At 36.3% G+C, this 16,911-nt stretch overlaps 1 protein-coding gene across 4 annotated transcripts; it reads right to left on the bottom strand.

Annotated features, from left to right (window-relative positions):
• Positions 1-2,462: 2,462 nt before the first annotated feature.
• On the bottom strand, positions 2,463-16,651 carry LOC136347139 (tsukushi-like). Of its 4 annotated transcripts, none has more exons than XR_010733447.1 (7): positions 16,388-16,651; positions 13,606-13,810; positions 10,809-11,199; positions 8,215-8,394; positions 8,126-8,158; positions 5,911-8,062; positions 5,371-5,862 (listed from the first exon to the last, which is right to left on the bottom strand). XR_010733447.1 is itself a non-coding variant. In XM_066296865.1 (6 exons), the coding sequence occupies exons 2-6, from the start codon at positions 13,789-13,791 to the stop codon at positions 8,037-8,039; spliced, it is 816 nt and encodes a 271-aa protein (XP_066152962.1). In that variant the 5' UTR covers positions 13,792-13,810; positions 16,388-16,651; the 3' UTR covers positions 5,371-8,036. The 4 variants fall into 4 exon arrangements, 2 of the variants coding, with proteins under 2 accessions (XP_066152961.1, XP_066152962.1); XR_010733446.1 differs by having other exon boundaries at positions 5,371-6,210; positions 6,278-8,062; XM_066296865.1 differs by having other exon boundaries at positions 5,371-8,062.
• Positions 16,652-16,911: the final 260 nt, after the last annotated feature.

Raw genomic sequence — 16,911 nt, 5'->3', positions numbered from 1 at the left:
TTTGGCACTACGTCCGTTAAAAAGTTTCTAGCATATGCGTGCACACGATTTCGCATCGCATTTAAGGGGAAAAAATTGTCTTAACATTTTTTTCCCCTTAAAACCTTCGAATATTTTTGCATCACTATCTACTAGTCACAATCAATTGATACAGTTTGAAGAAACTATCCCGTAAAAATGTGTTTATTCAATAATGTGGATTTTTTAGCAAAATTTCAACGTTTATTTCTATAACAAAATAGATTGCGCTAATAATCAATGTATTGGCCATCATGAGCAATGACTTTCTCCCATCTTTCCGGCAAAGGATGGATTTCGGGCCAAAAGAAGTTTTCATTTCTGGGGGCCAACCACCGATTATCAAGCCATACTTTCATTTCTTCGTAAGATTGAAAGTGTTCTTCTGAAAGTCCGTGTTGCACGGACCTAAATAAGTGGTAGTCCGAGGGGGCCAAGTCCGGTGAATATGGCGGGTGAGGTAGAACGTCCCATTTAACGTTTTCCAAATAGTTTTGGACCGATTTTTCAACATGGGGCCGAGCATTGTCGTGCTGAAAAATGATTTTAACGTCTCGTTGAGCGTGTTCAGGACGTTTTTCCTTCAATAGTCGGTTTAATTTTATCAATTGTTTTCGGTATCGATCGCCTGCAATCGTTTCTCCAGGTTTTAGCAATTCGTAAAGGACAGTTCTTCTGCTATCCCACCAAATACACAGTAAAGCTCGTTTTCCGTGTATATTACGCGCTGGTTGTAATGTTGAAGGATGACCTGGGTCTACCCATAATTTTGTTCGTTTTGGATTGTCAAAATAGATTCACTTCTCGTCGTCTGTTGCAATTCGATGGAGAAAACCCTTTTTTTGCTGTCTGACAAGCAGAGTTTCATAAAGGGTTTTTCGTCTTTCAATGTCTCGTCCCTTCAATTCGTGTGGAACTCATTCGCCCTCTTTCTGGATTTTCCCCAATGAGTGTACACGTTGGGAAATAGATGATTGGGCAACATTCAACGCTTCTGACAATTGTTTTAACGTTCGATTGGCGTCTTCTCTCGATAAATCTTGCAAATCTGCGTCTTCAAACTTCTTGGGCTGTCCTGGACGCCCTTTGTCTTTTATATCAAAATCACCAGTTTTAAAGCGTTTAAACCATCGCTCACAACTTTTTTGGGATTGAGCATGTTCCTCATACGCTTTAACCAGCAATCTGTGACTTTCAGCAGCCGTTTTCTTGAAACGAAAGAAGGTTGTTAAAGTTCCCCGCAAAACGTCTTTTCCTGGTACGAAAGCCGCCATATTCGAAGCCATGAAAACTATGTTTATTATACAGCGGCAAATAATAGCGAACCGGCTTTGAATGCGGTATGTTTACCTTTCATAGACGCTATCCATACCGTTAGTTTACATTAACAAGTGGATTAGTAACACAATCTCTTAGCAAAATCGACATTATTAACCGAAACACCTATTATATTAAGCCAGTTTTCGTTTACAATGGTGGTACCGTCACAAAAATATTTGATGAAATCTGGAAAAGTTGTAAGTAATCCCTGGATACTGGAGCTTTTTAAGCAACGTCGTTTTAAAGACAACTTGTCAGAAGCATCCTCAAGTGAAGTTCATTTCTCACGTTACGTTGAGTAATTTTTAAGTCATTAAATTCAGTTCCATTTTCTCTTAACCACATGTACTTTCCCCACGGAAAAAATTTAGTAATAAACGCATTTCGTCAGCATGTAAAGTTCGTGGTTGTAAGGTGGGGGAAAAAATGATATAAGTTCTCGAAGCACTTCTTTACTCCCCGTAACCCAAAAACGGAGCCCCTGATACAATCTGATATCAACACTCTCAACACATCCCCTCTTCGCGAGAGAACCGATAGGATGGAAGGGTCGTCCACACTTTTTCTCACGGGTACCAAACCCTTAAACATTTTCCTCACCTGCGCTGAAGGAACTTGTAAACAATCCTCTCTTCCCAGGCTAATCTTGGGACGAAAAGCCTGTGCTAATTTCATATTATGTCGATTAATGATCTTAGCATAAACAAAAAATGCGAGGGGATTCATAACAGCCTTTTACCGTTTTCTCACACTTATCTTAGAGGGAATTTAAAGCCAAAACCCCGTGATATTTTCAAATAATTGATTAATAGTCATAATACAGACGAGGAATGCTCACAAGCATAATATGATGCGATTAAAACAGTCCATTTCTTTTTATTCTCTACTTTAATATTATTCCATCGTTACAAGAGCCCAAATTTTGAGTAGGGAAATCAATCGGTTTCTGCAAAACTTAATTACCAATTCTTTCGTAACCATAGCGATTGCAGATCATTTCAGGCCTGTTCATAGAATTCGTACGTTAAAACCGATATAATTTTTTGCAATTATGTCCATACGTGACACTGTGTAATTTTCCAAATTTAATTGCACATATGCAGAACTGAACAATAAAATAACCCTTTATTGTCTCATTTGTTTATTATTATTCATTATCACATTATGGAAATTTTTCTCAGAAATTATCCTTTTTGCATTCGTTAACGTACAACAGTGCTGTCTTAGCATTTCCATGGAAAGAGGATAAGGTATGAGAAGGAAGTACAGTTTCCTTATTGGAGAAATAGGTGAAACCTTAAATACAGGGTCACAATTTGTAAACTAACAATGGCTATATCTAGGGAACAAATAAATATGTCAACAATTCCTCGAAGTAATTTCTAGAATATGATGGGGGAACCAAAATGACGTATTACCAATCCATTCTCACTTCCCCCGTGTCCCCAGCTGACCCCACTGAATAACGCTGAATGGCAACCCCCTAGCTGAGATACTTTATCTTAAACCTCTCAGAAAATGTTTTTTGACGATAAAAGTACCATCAAAAAGTCCCATTGATCAAACGGAGTTTTGTAAAAAGTAGTGAGCTTTGTAAGTAGATTTTAGTTGATTAAGGAAGATTTAATCACACTGCAGCATTTCTTGTGTTAATAATGAACGAATAAAATTTCAATTAGATGTTCCCACTTGAACAACCATAGCTTTGGAAAGCATCATCGAAAATCATTTTTCGAGAGCTTTAAAGGATCATAACTAATTGATTCATATTAAACATTATTTTGTGACGAAAGCTGGGGATAAGTGAGAAGGAATCAATAATACGTCATTTTGGTTTTCCCTTAATATTATAAAAATTAGTTCGAAGAACTTTTAATACATAGGGTGGGCCAATGAAAACGAAACAAGGCCGATTTCTCATATTTACCACTCCAAAAAAAAAAAAAAAATCGCTGAGACCCATCGATTGTTATTTCGAGGGGGAAATCTCTTGCGCCCATTGTCAACATTGCTAGTTTCAACCCCTTGGCGGGGGAAGTTGCAATCCTTAAACCTTAAATGGGATTAGGGGTCAAGTGATGCCTCATTTTAAAGATTATCGAAATCTCTCTTCAACGCTATCAAGTTTTTTGAATTCGAAGCAGCACTTTTCGAGAAATAACGTTATAAATGTTGAAAAAGCCAACGTTGAAAAAATAATAGTGTTTTTTCAATTCGTAGCTTACATTAAAAGAAATTGCGGGAAAAACCAAACTTTTCCCGGTAGATGGATTGGCTGAAGAGGCCCAGCGGAGCGGTCTGCAAGATAACCAGATTTAAGTCCGCTAGATTTTTTTTCTATGGGATGACTCCAAGAGCAAAATTTATAAAACTCAGCCAGAGTCTCTAGATTGTTTAAGTCAACAAATCATTGATGAATGTCGCTTGCAATGCTTCAAAACGTCCGAGATCGTTTTGAACAAAACCTCTATTTCTGTATGGAAGCAGGAGGGCAACATTTTTAACACTTGTTGAATTAGGAAGTCTGTAAAATTGTAGATAAATGTTTTGATTTATTCCCCTATTGTAAAGTTACTACTTTCAGAAACTTAGAAAGAATAGTTTTTCCCACATTTTTTCTTAATGTAAGTTATTAATTGAAAAACCACTATTATTCGTTCAATGTTGGCTTCTTCAGCATTTCTAACGTTATTTCTCGAAAAGTGCTGCATCAAATTCAAAAAACTTGATAGCGTTGAAAAGAGATTTCGATTATCTATAAAATGAGGCGTCACTCGACCCTTAATCCCATTTAAGGTTTAAGGGTGGCACCTTCCCCCGCCAAGGGGTTGAAAGTGGCAAGGTTGATAATGGTCGCAAAAGATTTCCCCCTCGAAATAAAAATCGACGGATCTCAGCGATTTTTTTTTTGAGTGGTAAATATGAGAAATCGCCCTTGTTTCGTTTTCATTGGCCCACGCTGTATATTCTTCTTCAGATATGGGAATTGTAAGTTTTCGAATTGTCACTCTGTATGAGTTTCAGGTCTCCTGCTGCATTGGAAAAGTTGTTAACATTACGTTTTAAATTTAACACGTAAAATCCGCCGTGTTAAAAAAATAGCACTCTATAGTTCTTTTAATTGATTCTGTGGTCTAATTTTAACACCTCCTTGTACCTTGTGGTGCGGTTGTTTTTCTTCCTTCTTATATAACATCCAATCCATATTCCACATATCACACCAAGTGTTAAGACAATACCAATCCATAGTGCCACTTTTCCCAGCAGCTTGGATCCTTTAAGTTTATTTAGTTTTTCCACGCAATTTTCAAATAATCGCAGGTGATCCTGGTTTATTAGCTTTTCTTTGCAATCTGTGAAAAAAATTTAATTTATTAAAATTCTTTAGAATGATTTGCTAAATAGTTCTATTTCAAATTTTGGAGAATTGAGAAGGACAAGTTTCTCAATTTTGGTGTGTGCCCTATTTTTTGCAAGTAGTTTAACGGGTGCAAGGTACCTATTCCCGAGGTACCCTCAGAAGGACGATAAGAATTCACTGAAAAAAACATTTCGCAGGAAAAATATCCTTGACAGTGTTCATGATTTGTTTGCGTTGGTTTTTATGTATAAGATTTCGTGTAAACGAAATTGATTTTGAAGGTGTGTGCAAAAGAAATGTAAATATGAAATTCTCGGTGTATTTCAAACTCTGAAATTAACTCATAATACGTGAAAGCGACTCCACAATCTCCATATTCGACAAATGTAATTCCTGAAAAATTTTGGTATTTTGGAGTCGTCTTGAAAATTTGAGCATGTTTCATGAAACACACGAGGATAGTCCCTGAAGGACTCGACCTAATAATTAAAGAAAAAAATATGGAAGATAGCACTCTCAACACAGTCTCCTTTGAAATTGACACGCTTCTACAGTGTGTTTTTTAAATGTTACGCAAAATTTAGGGGGCCATTCTCTGAGTAATTTTACGAATTTTTTGTCCTTTGACAATTTAGGAAAACTGCTTCGTTCCCTAGGTACAAGGTGATAAATGTTTTTCATCAAATTTATTAAAAGCTACAATGATTGTTCAAAATGACTGCCACCAGCTTGGATGCATGCTTCTAATCTTCTCCTCATTGATAGGCAAACTCTTTCAAAAATTCCAAGACAGTTTTTTATTGAATTGCACCCATCAATTATGCGATTTCCCAAATTTTCCAGGTTTCCCACTGAATTAGTGTAAACTAATGATTTTAAAAGACCCCATAGAAAATAACCCAGAGGGTTCAAGTCCGGGGATCCACCTGGCCATAACTGAGGTTCACCATGACCAATCCGGCGATCTCCATGTATTTCCATTAAAAATTCACGAGTAATCCTACTAAAATGCGCTGGTGCTCCATCGTGCATAAACCACATTGCATTTCTGGTTGCCAATGGTACATCTTTAAGGAATTAAGGGAGCGATTGTTCCAAAAAGTTACGGTGAATTGCGCAAGGAAGTCTTTCTGGTAGAAATATTAGTCCAGTTAACCAATGACCTACAAATCCAACCGAAACGTTTAACGAAAATTGGTGTTGAAAATTACCTTCTAGTGCTTCGTATGGATTTTCTTCGCCCCATGCATGATTGTTATGAAAATTCCTTGTTGCAGTTCTCGAGAAACTTACTCAATCGGTAAAAAGAATCAACGACAGTAGTTGCGGAATTTGCACCAATGTATGCAAAACCCATTGACGAAATGCAGTTCTCAAGGGCAAATTTGTGGGAAGAAGAGCCTGAACGTGTTGTATGTGGTGGTATGGGTATAACAAATTTTCCCTGGAAAGTTTCCACACACTCTCATTGCTAAGGTCCAAAGCTCTTTCAATTTTTCTAGTAGATGTACCTGGATAAAATCGTCAAAGGACAAATAATTCTTAAATTACTCAGAGAATAACCCCCTAAATTTTTACCTCACATTTAGGAAACTCCCTGTATATCCTGTCTAAATTTAAAAGTTTCGAATGTTTCAAAATAGGCATCAGTCTCGAACGCTCCCTCTTCAAAATTGGCTAATTGCTTTTTACCGTGTCATTTTTTCAAGTTTGGAAATAGAAAAAATTCTGAAGGGGTTAAATCTGGCGAATAAGGTGGCTGAGGAAAAAAGTTCGAAAACAAGGTGATTGATTTTGCCCACCACGATAACGGAAGTATGAACTGTTGCGTTGTTTTCATGAAACAAGACTTTTGATTTCGTCAAATGCGATCGCTTTTTCCTCATTTCTTCGGTCAAATATTGCAATAAATTTGTATATGATCTATTTATTATTGTTTCTTTAGGAAAATATTCAATGGGAATTATCCCAGGTGCATCACACCAAAGTACCATCATCACCTTTCTTACAGACAGAAACGTTTTTGCCTTTTTTGGAGCCGATTCGCCCCTTTGAATTCGTTATTTTCACTCTTTTTTCGTCTCAGCGGTGAAGTCATGAACCCACGGTTCATCCATAATTATGAATCAAGGCAAAAACTCAGCTTTATTGCTGCTAAACTTGTATCCAATTGTTCGGTCAACACGCGATGGACAGTGCTTTTTGAAATGCCCATCTTCCAGTACAGTTTTGTAAATGTTCACCACCATATCTGGAGTGGTCAGATCTGAATTGTCAGTGGGTAGACCACTGTGGAGGTCGTCTTGGCAGCTCATACGAACGCGTTTAAACTCTGCCAAACAATATTTCACACTTGTTGACGAAGGACCAGATTTCCCTAAAGTAAACTTTAACTCAGGTTTGATTGTAGATGGACCAAGACCTCTCAAATGAGAGCATTAAACCCCGTATCAACAACCAATGTTCACATGTTCACAAAATATCCAAAAGCGCACACTAAAAACGGCTCGGAAACAAACACAAATGAGCTTAGTACCCTCAACCACAAAAGCTCTTTAAGGTTAAGTCTTTGTAATATTTAACAAATGAAATCGCCATCTATATGTCAAGCCGGGTACTTCTGGGACTATTCTCATACCATATTTTGTTTCTCAACTGTTCCTGAGATACTAACGTGCTGATTACTTTTTGCACGCCGTGCTGTTGAGGGTTGTATTTTCTGAACAGTTTGCCATCTCCTGCGCTCTGATTCGACACTCTTGAAGGTCTAAAATGTGCCAAATTCCAGGCAACGTTAGGAAATATGATTAGAACTTCCACGCCATTGAGAAAATGTTGAAATTTCAAACAGCCAAGGATAAAACATATCAATTGGAATGTCGGATACGTTCCACTCTCCATTCCAAGTGACCTCTGATGTTTCCCTTATTATTTTAATGTAAGTGGAAGCTTGACTTGCATACGTGAAACTATTTGCAAAAGGTATAGTGGTTCACGCTCCAAAACTTCTAATAGGACGTTCAAAAAAGGCCCTGTGTACAGGGTGTCCCAGGTTTTATGATCATATTATATAAAGATTGTCACATTAGCATAACGTATGAGGAGAAATAAAAGCCGCTTGTCAGAGGTCCAATTCAAAAAAGTACTGGTTGCTTTAGGTTAGTATTTTTGTTAAATGTGACGATTTAGACAGTTTCATTGGTCCATCCAAGACACGTTTTTTCTTAACGCAGATATGAACGTTGGGCTTAGTTTGGTCGTTTCTTTGTTACATAGTGATAAAGTATTAAAAAAAAAAACAATATGTGCCTTTTCGTGCTGTGTTCTGCATCTCTATCTAAATTTGATACATGTCTGGGAAAGCTAAATTAAAAAAAAAATTGAAAAGTTCATCAACCAGTAACTGTTAAACAAAAAAATTAATACCTTTGTGTAACTCACCTGAGCATGCGCTGAGGCCTGGAACACCCTGTATAATAACAATTTTCCCCTTACACGTTGACAAAATGACCTACCTTGTTCGTTTAAAGAACAGTAGAAGGGCGTGAATTGAACCTTTCTAGAAGTTAGCCAATTATTGATTTTCCAACAGTCACAAACATCTTCGTATTCGGTTGTTACATTGTGGTTAGCCAAAATTTGCAAATTGCACAGTTTTGCAAAATGCTCTGGCGATATAACACTAAATTGATCACCTAAAATGATCGCATATTAGATATGTGGTACAAGAAGTCCTAAATTGCTATAGCGAAAGTGTAAGCAAGTCGAAGAGGAACAGTTTGGTGCAGAAGATGATTCAAAATGACGCAAGTAATAAAAATATAGAATGTTGAAATTTCAAATTTATATCTTAAATTATCTACAGTTTTTGAGATATTTAGCTTAGTTTAGAAAGTCAATAAGTCTACGTTCTAAATGCTCCTGCTAATCAACAGTTGCGTTATTATTATCGGCGTTAAAAAAATATACAGTGTGTCGCGAATAATTCTTTTGGAGAGAAATTGCCCGTCTGGGGAAGTTTTTACAATAGACAAGATAGTTGGAAAATAAAATTAACAAATGATGGAAAAAAATTTAAGTCTTTTGCACAGAAGGTAACAGAAGTGCAAACTTTCATTTACGAGTAACGTGCCATTTTTAACTCCACGGCATGGAAAAGATGCATTTCATGTCAAAACTGGCTCGTTTACGTGGTGAACTCTTACTTTCAAAATAATTGCAAATCGATTAAATCGTTTAGCAAATTTCGAAAAAAACATTTTTATTTGAGAAGTTTGGCGCCCTCTAGAGGCAAATCAAAGCAATAGAAAATGTAGATAAGATTGCTAAGAACGCCTTATGTTTGGGTGAGGAATTTTTGGTCGAGCGTTGTACAGTCCTTTTAGAGACAACCTATATTTAGTGCTACAATGACCATGATAACTGCCTCCCGAAAAACCGTTACCCTGCTGCAGTATACAGAGTGAGTCTTAAGTAATGAGACACAGAGCAACGATGGATTTATGACATAAAAATAATGCAATATAGCTAAATTTATGTGATACCAAAAGTTGAAAATAACTGAGATACAGGGTGCCAAAGTTGAAAAATTAAATCAAATTTTCTTTAATATCTCTGGTACAGTTCGGGCTAATTTCACGAAATTTCTTATATAGGGGTTTTTGGCTAAATGGCTTCAATGACTCCTAATTGTCGATTGTGGCACCCTCTAGAAGATACACCGAAATCGTCGATAAATTTGAATTGATCATCTCCAAAAACCTCTATATAAGAAATTTCGTGAAATTAGCTCGAACTGTTCCAGAGATATTAAAGAAAATTTGATTTAATTTATCAACTTTGGCACCCTGTATCTCAGTTATTTTCAACTTTGGTATAACACAAATTTAGCTATGTTGCATTATTTTTATGTCATAAATCCATCGTTGCTCTGTGTCCCATTACTTAAGACTCACCCCGTATATGAACTCTTGGCTGTATAGTAGAAGCTAAAGGCTAATCGACCTTCAAAATTTTAACTAAGCGTCTCAAAACACAGGGTGTCTGTAAAAGGTCTGTACAAAATCCTACCACGTATTCCTGGGGTGAGAACATGATGGTTTAACCTAATTTGTCCCATCCAAAAGTGGACGGTTTTCGAAATACAGGGCGTCAAAGATTAAAAAATCGAAAAAAATTCATTACTTCGTTGGCAATGCTGTTATCTACACAAAGTGTCGCATCGGGGGGTTTTTAGGGGTGAGAAATCAGAGCCCGTTTACGTTTTCGCTGCACAATGCAGAGGGCGTTGTCAGCGCTCGATGAATCCTCTTTAAAAGGGCTTAACTTTTTTATCACGCGGTATAAAATTTATTTAAGACTAGATACGTATTTGAGGCAGAAAAGGTCTCTAGGTAGAAGTAGCTACAAGCACTCTTTCTTATGATGTTGGAATTTGAAAATGCAATTTTATCTAATAAATCGCAGAAAATGGCAGCACATTTCTCATGATGTTATAGCTAAAATCGTTCAAAGCATGTAGCGACGTCTTCAAGTTCGCATTGATGCCGGGGATGGCAATACACGTTATTAATTTCTTTTCTACTTTAACAATTTTAAGAGAAAATTTAATAGTGCAGTAATTATAATACAAACTAAATGATTTTTAACCGACAATTTAATGATAAATAAATAAATATTTCAACAATTTTTCGCAGCACATAACAAAATATTCAAGAATGAAGATAATGCAAAATTTTTGAATTCATGTGTATTTGCCTCGAATGAAAAAATAATTTAAAAAGTATTTTTTTCGAAAAAGGAGCAATGCATTGGAGAGAGCAGATTGCCAGTTTGATTTGGTACAGGCACTCTCTACTCTTTTTTGAGGAACTATTAGAGATAGAGTGGATGAACGGATGGTTAGTGTACAGGGTGTCGCATTTAAAAAATGAAATTTTATATTAGAACTGTAAGAAATGATCGGCTGTTTGAAGCGTTGTAAACATCGAAAAGACGCCATCTTGGACGTAGATATGCGGAGGAAGTATCTAAGTGAAAATTGGAAGCAATACATGAACCAGTATAAGATGTAAGATCGTAAGAGTATGAATTTGTAATGCAATCGAACCTGTTATGTTTAAGTTGGCCACCAATGGAAGTTCCGTGAAGTCAGGAAAATCAGTCGGCGAATTTTCCTCTGTGATGAAACTAATATCAAGCTTCGTTAGGCTGGACTCATGAATTGGCGTAGCTTCTTCGATCAACTCGGCTATATTAATATTCATGTTATTACTAAGATATAACGTCTTCAGAGATGATAATTTAAAAAGAGAAGCTGGAATTTTTGTAATCGCGTTCGTAGATAAATCGAGAGTTTCCAAAGAGGACAATTCACCAAACGTGTCATCTTCAAGGTTCACTATCAGATTGTCACTTAAGTATAAATGTGTGAGTTGCGTGTAGAGGCTCAAGTCTTCTTTGCCAACTTTTCTTATTCTGTTTTTCGACAATTCTAGTACCTGCAAATTAAAGTATGTTGGGAGTCAATAAATTTAAATCGGTAGCTGGGGAGAAGCATGAGTGCTTCTCCCCAGCTAGAAAACATTTCGAAGTGTGGAAATTCGGCAGTAACAAAGGTACTACTTCAAAAGAGATTGCGGGAGTAAAATTATGCCTCACCCCCCCCCTTTCCCTCCTCCCCGTTTGTCCCCGCCCCTCCCCCTACCCATTTCCCTCACTCCCTCCCTCCCTCCCGTCCTCCCAATAAGGAATTGAGTGCCTCCTCGTGAATTTAAAATATTGATTTGTGAAGTAAAAGATTTTGTGCGTGTTCAAAATTTCAACTTTTATAGCTCCAAAAATGAAGGAGCTTTGAAAAAAACTTAAATTATCGCAGCTTTTATGTGGGTAACAAAACATTTTTGCAATAAGCTTTGTAACAAAGTATCAATAAATCAAAATATGTTTTGTTTTTCGATAAAGAATTCATGATTCGGTTATCGCTTGATGAACCAGGGTATGGGGTAATAGAAGGTGTCTTTCAACGTAGTGTCGTAAATTGAACCACGTATTCTACGTCGCAACATATGTCGCAAACTTCATATAAACAACTTTTTTTAATTAATTTTATTTTATTTTCATTCATTATTATCATTTTCACCACCAGACTTCGTTAATAAATAGTGTTACATGCGGAAATGTAAAAAAAATGTCTCATTTCAAGGCGAACTGGGTGTTAAGTCCGATATTTATTTAATAAAACGTTGTATCCATCGATTCGTTGGTCTCCATTTTCTCGAAATCTATTAGAGATTTCGATTTTCAACAAAAGCACCTTCTTTACGTAAGGATCTTCAAGTTTAATATTTTTCCTATAAAATCGCCAACAAAGTTTAGGTCCTTTTTAAGCACCGCCCCCTTGTATTACACGCCCCTGGAAAAATGAGTTACGTCTTGATAGAGATTCAAAAAGATCATAAAAAATTATAATAAAGTACAAATTTCCTTTAGTTTATCTCAAAACGTTTCGAAAATATGAATAAAAAAACAATTTAAGGAACAAACATTCCGCATCGACAACGAAGCGCCCTTCGGCATACAGGGTGGCACATTTAAAAACGAAACATCCCTGTAATTTTTGCATTTATAACTTAATTTCACGAAACGAAGGCTCTAAAGCTTGAGGATAAAAACTCTATCGACGTTGGAAAAATTGCTTTCTAACTCGCCCCACCAAAAGCTGAGGCCTGCTATAATTTGCTTTTCAGGTCAAAAATCCGAAAAAAGGATCAGGGGGTTTTTTGGAAAAATTCGGCGCGAAACTGAATTCAGAATTCTTTAAAATGGTAAAATGGATACGTATGAAGGTTCATCAAAAAACTGCAATTATTAACCACTTCGGAGCAGTTTATTTTATAGTTTCAATCGATGTTATTTTATAAAGAGATAAAGATAAAAGCAAATTCAAACGCATTGAGTTGAATGATAAACGTTAAATTAATGTTTTTTTTGACGGAAATCTAAATGGGCAAAATTTTCGAGAATATGTGCGGCAAGAAGTAACGAACGCTTTGGATGATTTGCCGCTCGCCTATTTGAGAAACCTCTATTGTCAATTAGGTGGCGGCTCTGTTCATAATTCCGCTCATGGAAGATAATATTTAAATTAGCATTTCGAAAATAAATGGACAGGCCGCAATGATCCATTAATCAAGTGGTCTCTTAGATTTCTGTCCTTAGATTTGTTTCCGTGGAGGACGTCCTCGCGACATTGAAGGTGTTCGGACTGGCGTACGCAAAGCTCGTAAGAAAAGAACTCCATCAAAATTGAAAAATGTCTAAAGAAACATTTTCAAAAGCTGCAATAAATGTATCGAATTAAAACGCGGGCTGGCAGAAGCTCCCAAATTTAATTTATTGGTTTATTTATTTTATTTTTTACTTGTTTTTGTGATTATCTTAATAAAATTATATCGATTGCAGCAATAAAATAAACTGCTCTCAAATGGTCAACGATTGTTATTTATTATGAAATTTGGTACGTGCCCATTTTAAAGAATGGTGAATTCAGTGGCGTGCGTATTTTTTCCAAAAAGAATGCCTTAATACCGTTTTCCGATATTTGACATAGAAATAAGACGTTATAGGAAGCCTTGGTCGGGTGACTTAGCAAACCGTTTTTACAGCATAAATAGAGCTTTTTATTATCTTTCTTTCGGGGCTTGGTTTTGTTAAATCGAGTTATAAATGCAAAAACTGCAGGTGTGTTTTCGTCTTAAATGGGGCACACTCTATGTTTGTATGAAGTTTTCGTCACATTTTGGGGCTTCAAATATGTAGTTGAATTTACGGCACTAAGTTCACAAACCCCTTGTATACCTATTTAAAAAAAAAACAATAATAACTACCTCTACGTACTCACTCACATCAATATTTGAAGGCAAACACTTTGGAAATATTCGAAAATCCATGTCATAACAATCAGAAGTTCTAAGTCCATGTATCCGCGTTGTCTTACATCTCTTTTCTTTACTGCAATTAATGGATGTAGAACATGTCATGGAAACAAGAAAAAACATCGACAGGATTACGTGTCGGATGGATATCAACATTCTATCAGCTTTATTCGGGCTAAAAATAAATAAAGAAATTTACCAGTTTTCTTTTGTGAAAAACTGTATATAAATTTGGGTTGGTAGAAAAACTTAAAAAAATTGTTAACCATCATATGCTCCTGATGCGAACATAAAAAGTAGGTTCAGAATCCAATTTAAAAAGTCCAGGGTCGTATTTAAAAAAAATTAAGCTAATGGTGTTTGTAAAAAAACAAAACGTCGATTGTTAAATCTGCCGGTATCAAAATTTAGAGGTAAGAAGGGGGCCAGTCATCTTCGCACCTCTTGCCATTTCTGTGATCCCCATCCTGTTCATTTTTATGTGGGGCCCTCCTCACTTAAGTGAGTTGAAGCAGCCGTATACGAAATCTCTGCACGCCCATGTGAAACATATTCAAATATTCGTGTAACTACTTAATGGTTTTATTTAGTTCAGTTAACTTGACTTATTAACTAGCGATTCATACTTGGAAGTAAGAATGACCTTTCGCCGAATTGACATTCTGGAATAAATAATCGATATTCAAGATGTAATGGATGATTTAAAGAGTTCCGAGTGAAATGATATGATAAAAGGCAAAAAACGGATAAAAACCAGTGATGACTTCCATATTTTGAAAATTCTCAACAGATTCGACACATGAAATACGCCCCTGTCTTTAATTGAATTTAGAGAAAATTTGAGTTTGATAAAATTTCTATATTCATTGCTTGAAAGGTAATTTGAATCCGGAATCGGTTTCTAAGGTAACGGAAACATGCCAACAAACTGTTTCTTAAAATTATCTATCTCCAAATTTCTCTTATACGGTCCTGTATTTGCGGCAGTCAAAGCTTATACAGAGAAAAATTGGAAGACAATAAGGGCTTAAAGCTTTTTACAGGGGGTTTTTGAATAGCTGGTTAGGACGGCACAATGAGACCCTCCTAAGATTGTAAATATCCTAGAAACTTAAACTGAAAAAAAATCTAAATTTTAAGCAGTATACTTTGTTGACGTAGAAGCGTTCCCAGTATCAGAATTCGAAAAAGTATTGAAGTCATCAGTACTGATAGAACGTTATGTGTGCTTTTCTGGGCGAAACATACATAGATGACGCCAAAGTACCAGCTGGCTAAGAAATAGGTACCTTGGAAAAGCTCGTATCCAAATCCTCCTGACATGGATCATGTTATATTCCGGTCCATATACAGGGTGCTTCTTAACTACGTGTAAAAAATTTAAAGGCGTAATCCTCGACTGATTTTGAGTCAAAAATGTCTAATAAACATATGTCCGCAAATGCCTTGTTTCCAAGATACAGGGTGTTGAAATGTGACAAGAAAAAGAGATTTTATTTCCAAAATGACTCAATTTGGGTGTTTGAATTTTAGAAAAGACGATTTTTTGGGGGAATGCTTTAATGATTAATCATAAGAATTGCTGAAAATTACCACCATTACTCATAAGAGATCCTGCATCACTAAGACGCTGAAAGAGGTTTTTAAAGGTTTGGTGGTTGGGAGCTTGGTGGTTTGGAAACCTTTCCATGTAAATGCGCCTCGCTGCCAAACACTTACCATCAGCAAGGCCGCAAACAAAAACCATATTGGCCATTTCTTGATTAGTGTAATTAGGCATTTGAAAAATTTTCAAAACTGAGGTATAATCTGATTTTTGGGACACAGAACTAAATTCTTTCACTTTAGAGAGTAAAACACCAAAATAACACTGACTATCTTGTTTATAGCAGTGGAAGTAGCAAAAAAAACTAACAATAAACAAGTTAGTAAATACCACCAAACCTTTAGAAACCTTTAAAACCTTTTTCAACGTCTTTCAGTCAACACCCTGTATATTGAATACGAGGCATTTGCGGACATATGTTTATTAGACATTTTTGACTGAAAATCAGTCGAGGATTACGCCCTTAAATTTTTTACACGTAGTTAGGAAACACCCTGTATATTACTTTCGAGAAAGAAATAAAATAATAAATTTAAAAAATTCGTCGTGAACCCTGTACAATGAAATTAAGTGGGACTTTGCATAAGGCGTGCTTTGCTAAATCGCTCTATTTTTGTCATCCTATAGTCGTTTTTAGTAGTGTTTTGCATCCTCCTGTACAGAGATGATGCAAGTATGGTAAAAAGCTCAGATAAATGAGCGTTAATAAGTGACGTTCAGTGCTAAAATGTTCGATTTGTTAATTTAAATTCCTCACTTTCCTAATCCGACTTCTTTGCCGAAATTCGCGTTCGAATGCAACGGAGTGAGGATGGTGCCACAGAGAACTCCTCACTCGTTTTGCTTATGTAACGATACATTACCCAAACTCTAATTCGAATTAGGACCTAGTCGAGGTACGTATTATTGCGTGCAACTGCCTTTAGCGATTCAACTGTGAACTCGTCCCCATCTTCGTAATAGGTAGTGGTAATATACGTACATGCATATCTGCCCACTCAAAACTTAAACAAATTGCAATGGCAGGTCACAAAGCTTATCAGAAAACAAAAGTTTTCGTACACTGTTAGCGGAAAGCGTGCAGCAACGACAAGAACTTAAACTATCTAAATTACAGAACAAATTGAATGATCTAACAAAACTCACCGAATCGCCAATCAACCTTTACTTTGTATAGTAATTGTTTCTAAAGTCGGTAATAACAAAACTCGGCATAGCTCGGAGCTCCAAAAAGTACTACACTGGCTCGCCCATCACCGTAATTGGCTCAATAAAATTGGCGTTTTCGTTATTAAAGCCAATCTTCAGCAGTCGAAAGATTTAAAGTTCCTTACATTAATTAACACAACTACAATGAAGCGAGATTGTTCGTCAACAAAAGTGAACCTATACTCGGAGACAAAATAAGTATTTGTGTTATCTTTGTTTATCGTGATTTACTCATTTTATTTAATTTGAGATTAATGTTTAAGTGGATTGATTAGAAATTGACTTGTTCTAGTTGATTGTTGAAGTTTAAAGTGATCCTCTCCGACCGTTGCATTATTTCCATTGGACGGAATACAGGGTGTCCGCAAAAAACGACGAAACGTTTCAGCAGCGGCTCGGGGAGAAAATCGCTTCCCTAGAGTCGCTGCCCGAAACATTTACCAGCTCTGGAAATATTACGT

The sequence above is a fragment of the Euwallacea fornicatus genome, chromosome 26, assembly GCF_040115645.1.
Source record: "Euwallacea fornicatus isolate EFF26 chromosome 26, ASM4011564v1, whole genome shotgun sequence".
In the NCBI taxonomy this organism is placed as follows: domain Eukaryota; kingdom Metazoa; phylum Arthropoda; class Insecta; order Coleoptera; family Curculionidae; genus Euwallacea; species Euwallacea fornicatus.
The sequence above is the reverse complement of the archived record's forward strand: the minus strand, read 5'-3'. Positions and strand labels throughout refer to the sequence as shown.